General features: G+C 44.9%; 1 protein-coding gene across 3 annotated transcripts in view; it reads left to right on the plus strand.

The window, feature by feature from the left end:
- LOC134079225 (mitogen-activated protein kinase kinase kinase kinase 4) overlaps nucleotides 1–5,000 on the plus strand; it is a 57,750-nt gene that overhangs the window by 22,569 nt on the left and 30,181 nt on the right. Inside the window, exons 12-14 of one of the 3 annotated variants that reach the window (XM_062535443.1) lie at nucleotides 1,348–1,558; nucleotides 3,251–3,424; nucleotides 3,904–3,990. In XM_062535443.1, coding sequence (XP_062391427.1) covers nucleotides 1,348–1,558; nucleotides 3,251–3,424; nucleotides 3,904–3,990 — 472 coding nt within the window. Of the gene's footprint in view, nucleotides 1–1,347; nucleotides 1,563–3,250; nucleotides 3,425–3,903; nucleotides 3,991–5,000 lie in introns of those variants that run through there. The other 2 variants (XM_062535444.1, XM_062535445.1) reach the window with 2 other exon arrangements.

Below are 5,000 nucleotides of genomic sequence, written 5' to 3' on the forward strand. Positions count from 1 at the left end.
GTGTGTGTGTGTGTGTGTGTGTGTGTGTGTGTGTGTGTGCGCTGTGAGTGAACTCATTTGCATATAATTAATTTGCTGATGACATTCACGGGTGTTCAGGTGAACGCCACAGCAAGTCTTGGGCTCATTTCCAGTCTCAATCTAGGGGTCACATTATACCAGTCCTAATGTAGAGAGTCACGTCTCAATCTAGGGGTCACATTATACCAGTCCTAATGTAGAGAGTCATTTCCAGTCTCAATCTAGGGGTCACATTATACCAGTCCTAATGTAGAGAGTCATGTCCAGTCTCAATCTAGGGGTCACATTATACCAGTCCTAATGTAGAGAGTCATGTCCAGTCTCAATCTAGGGGTCACATTATACCAGTCCTAATGTAGAGAGTCATGTCCAGTCTCAATCTAGGGGTCACATTATACCAGTCCTAATGTAGAGAGTCATGATTGTAATTCAGGGATCATGTTTGTAGTTTAAAGGTCACATTAGACCAGTCACTACACTGCGAAAAATTAAATCTAACCAAGTGTGTTGTAGTTTAGGGGTCGCATTATAAGACTGTGTTGTAGTTTAGGGGTCACATTACAAGATAAGACTGTGTTGTAGTTTAGGGGTCACATTATAAAACTGTGTTGTAGTTTAGGGGTCACATTATAAGATAAGACTGTGTTGTAGTTCAGGAGTCACATTATAAAACTGTGTTGTAGTTTAGGGGTCACATTATAAGATAAGACTGTGTTGTAGTTCAGGGGTCACATTGTAAGACTGTGTTGTAGTTTAGGGGTCACATTATAAGACTGTGTTGTAGTTTAGGGGTTACATTATAAGATAAGACTGTGTTGTAGTTTAGGGGTCACATTATAAGATAAGACTGTGTTGTAGTTTAGGGGTCACATTATAAGATAAGACTGTGTTGTAGTTTAGGGGTCACATTACAAGATAAGACTGTGTTGTAGTTTAGGGGTCACATTGTAAGACTGTGTTGTAGTTTAGGGGAGAACGATGCTCCTGTCAAGAGCTTTTTTAAACATGAAAGTTCAACTCACTGGACCAAGCAACTCTCTCTGCTCTGCCTCCTTCAGTCACTATGGGCTCATTAACATGCTATTTTATCTGTGATTAATTCATCAAAAGTAGTGTGTTATCTTAACAGCTTTAATTAATACAGTTTACTACTTTTTCACCAGTAGGAGTAGGAGTTAGCCTGTGTTAACGTGTGTGTGTGTGTGTGTGTGCGTGTGTGTGTGTGTGTGTGTGCGTGTGTGTGTGTGTGTGCGTGCGTGCGTGCGTGCGTGCGTGCGTGTGTGTGTGTGTGTGTGTGTGTGTGTGTGTGTGTGTGTGTGTGCGCAGCTCGATCGTGAATGTGCCGGGGGAGTCGACCCTGCGGCGCGACTTCATCCGGCTGCAGCAGGAGAACAAGGAGCGCTCGGAGGCGCTAAGGCGACAGCAGCTCCTGCAGGAGCAGCAGCTGCGCGAGCAGGAGGAGTACAAGCGCCAACTACTGGCCGAACGCCAGAAGCGCATCGAGCAGCAGAAGGAGCAGAGGAGGCGACTGGAGGAGGTGGGTGTGTGTGTGCATGCGTGTGTTTATGGATCTATATGTGTGTGTGTGTGTGTGTGTGTGTGTGTTTATGTATATATATATGTGTGTGTGTGTGTGTGTGTGTGTGTTTATGTATATATATATGTGTGTGTGTGTGTGTGTGTGTGTGTGTGAGCAGCAACGGCGGCGTGAGCGGGAGGGAGGTGTGTGTGTGTGTAATATGTGTGTGTGTGTGTGTGTGTGTAATATATATGTGTGTGTGTAAAATGTGTGTATGTGTAATATTTGTGTGTGTGTGTGTGTGTGTGTGTGTGAGCAGCAGCAGCGGCGTGAGCGGGAGGCGCGTGTGTGTGTGTGTAATATGTGTGTAATATATATGTGTGTGTGTGTAATATGTGTGTGTGTAATATGTGTGTGTAATATGTGTGTGTGTAATATGTGTGTGTAATATGTGTGTGTAATATGTGTAATATGTGTGTGTGTGTGATATGTGTGTGTGTGTGTAATATGTGTGTGTGTGTGTAATATGTGTGTGTAATATGTGTGTGTAATATGTGTGTGTGTGTGTGTGTGTAATATGTGTGTGTAATATGTGTGTGTGTAATATGTGTGTGTGTGTGATATGTGTGTGTGTGTGTAATATGTGTGTGTGTGTGTGTGTGTGTAATATGTGTGTGTGTGTGTAATATGTGTGTGTGTGTGTAATATGTGTGTGTGTGTGTGTGTGTGTGTGTGTAATATGTGTGTGTGTGTGTGTGTGAGCAGCAGCAGCGGCATGAGCGGGAGGGAGGTGTGTGTGTGTGTAATATGTGTGTGTGTGTAATATGTGTGTGTGTGTGTGTGTGTGTGTAATATGTGTGTGTGTGTGTAATATGTGTGTGTGTGTGTGTGTAATATGTGTGTAATATATATGTGTGTGTGTGTAATATGTGTGTGTGTAATATGTGTGTGTAATATGTGTGTGTGTAATATGTGTGTGTAATATGTGTGTGTAATATGTGTAATATGTGTGTGTGTGTGATATGTGTGTGTGTGTGTAATATGTGTGTGTGTGTGTAATATGTGTGTGTAATATGTGTGTGTAATATGTGTGTGTGTGTGTGTGTGTAATATGTGTGTGTAATATGTGTGTGTGTAATATGTGTGTGTGTGTGATATGTGTGTGTGTGTGTAATATGTGTGTGTGTGTGTGTGTGTGTAATATGTGTGTGTGTGTGTAATATGTGTGTGTGTGTGTAATATGTGTGTGTGTGTGTGTGTGTGTGTGTGTAATATGTGTGTGTGTGTGTGTGTGAGCAGCAGCAGCGGCATGAGCGGGAGGGAGGTGTGTGTGTGTGTAATATGTGTGTGTGTGTAATATGTGTGTGTGTGTGTGTGTGTGTGTAATATGTGTGTGTGTGTGTGTAATATGTGTGTGTGTGTGTGTGTGTGTGTGTGTAATATGTGTGTGTGTGTGTAATATGTGTGTGTAATATGTGTGTGTGTGTGTGTAATATGTGTGTGTGTGTGTGTAATATGTGTGTGTAATATGTGTGTGTAATATGTGTGTGTAATGTGTGTGTGTGTGTGTGTGAGCAGCAACAGAGGCGTGAGCGGGAGGCGCGGCGGCAGCAGGAGCGCGAGCAGAGGAGGCGCGAGCAGGAGGCATGTGTGTGTGTGTGTGTGTAATATGTGTGTGTAATATGTGTGTGTGTGTGTGTGTGTGAGCAGCAGCAGAGGCGTGAGCGGGAGGCGCGGCGGCAGCAGGAGCGCGAGCAGAGGAGGCGCGAGCAGGAGGAGAAGCGGCGCGTGGAGGAGCTGGAGAGGAGGCGCAAGGAGGAGGACGACCGCCGCCGCGCCGAGGAGGAGAAGAGGAGGGCGGACCGCGAGCAGGTCAGACCTGGGGTGTGTATGTGTGTGTGTGTACAGGGCTGTGTGTGTGTGTGTGTGTGTGTGTGTGTGAATATGTATGTGTGTGTGTGTGTGTGTGTGTGTGTGTGTGTGTGTGTGTGTACAGGGCTATGTTTGTGTGTACAGGGCTGTGTGTGTGTGGGTGTGTACAGGGCTGTGTGTGTGTGTGTGTGTGTGTGTGTGTGTGTACAGGGCTGTGTTGGGTGTGGAGGAGAAATGACCATAATCAAAACGGTCTTGAGATGTGCTGTGAAGAAAGGAAGACACCAAGAGGATGACAGACAGGCGGTTCTGGTTTGTGATTGGCAGGAGTGCTTGATTGACAGGCGGTTCTGGTTTGTGATTGGCAGGAGTGTTTGATTGACAGGCGGTTCTGATTTGTGATTGGCAGGAGTGCTTGATTGACAGGCGGTTCTGGTTTGTGATTGGCAGGAGTGCTTGATTGACAGGGGGTTCTGGTTTGTGATTGGCAGGAGTATATCCGTCGGCAGCTGGAGGAGGAGCAGAGGCATCTGGAGATTCTGCAACAGCAGCTGCTACACGAGCAGGCCATGCTACTGGTGAGCACCACACACACACACACACACACACACACACACACACAAATATGAACAGTTTTTTCTGTGTTATGAAATGCTGATTAGTGCTTATAGCTGTGTTATGATTATGACTGTGGTTAGGGTATAGTTGAAATCAGGCGCGCGTGTGTGTGTGTGGTTAGGGTATAGTTGAAATCAGGCGCGTGTGTGTGGTTAGGGTATAGTTGAAATCAGGTTTCAGGATGACTGCTAGATTTGTGGATTTTGCAGGACTAGTCTCACAGGAATATCAGGAGTGTGTGTTGTGAATATCAGGAGTGTGTGTTGTAAATATCTGGAGTGTGTGTTGTGAATATCTGGAGTGTATGTTGTGAATATCTGGAGTGTATGTTGTGAATATCAGGAGCGTGTTGTGTATATCAGAGGTGTGTGTTGTGAATATCTGGAGTGTGTGTTGTGAATATCAGGTGTGTGTGTGTTGTGAATGTCAGGAGTGTGTGCTGTGAATATTAAGAGTGTGTGTTGTGAGTATCAGGAGTGTGTGTTGTGAGTATCAGGAGTGTGTGCTGTGAGTATCAGGAGTATGTGTTGTGAATATCAGGAGTGTGTTGTGAATATCAGGAGTGTGTTGTGAATATCAGGAGTGTGTTGTGAGTATCAGGAGTGTGTTGTGAATATCAGGAGTGTGTGTTGTGAATATCAGGGGTGAGTATCAGGAGTGTGTTGTGAATATCAGGAGTGTGTTGTGAATATCAGGAGTGTGTGTTGTGAATATCAGGGGTGAGTATCAGGAGTGTGTTGTGAATATCAGGAGTGTGTGTTGTGAATATCAGGCGTGAGTATCAGGAGTGTGTTGTGAATATCAGGGGTGAGTATCAGGAGTGTGTTGTGAGTATCAGGAGTGTGTGTTGTGAATATCAGGTGTGAGTATCAGGAGTGTGTTGTGAATATCAGGGGTGAGTATCAGGAGTGTGTGTTGTGAGTATCAGGAGTGTGTGTTGTGAATATCAGGGGTGAGTATCAGGAGTGTG

The sequence above is a fragment of the Sardina pilchardus genome, chromosome 4 (genome assembly GCF_963854185.1).
Source record: "Sardina pilchardus chromosome 4, fSarPil1.1, whole genome shotgun sequence".
Taxonomy (NCBI): Eukaryota; Metazoa; Chordata; class Actinopteri; order Clupeiformes; family Clupeidae; genus Sardina; species Sardina pilchardus.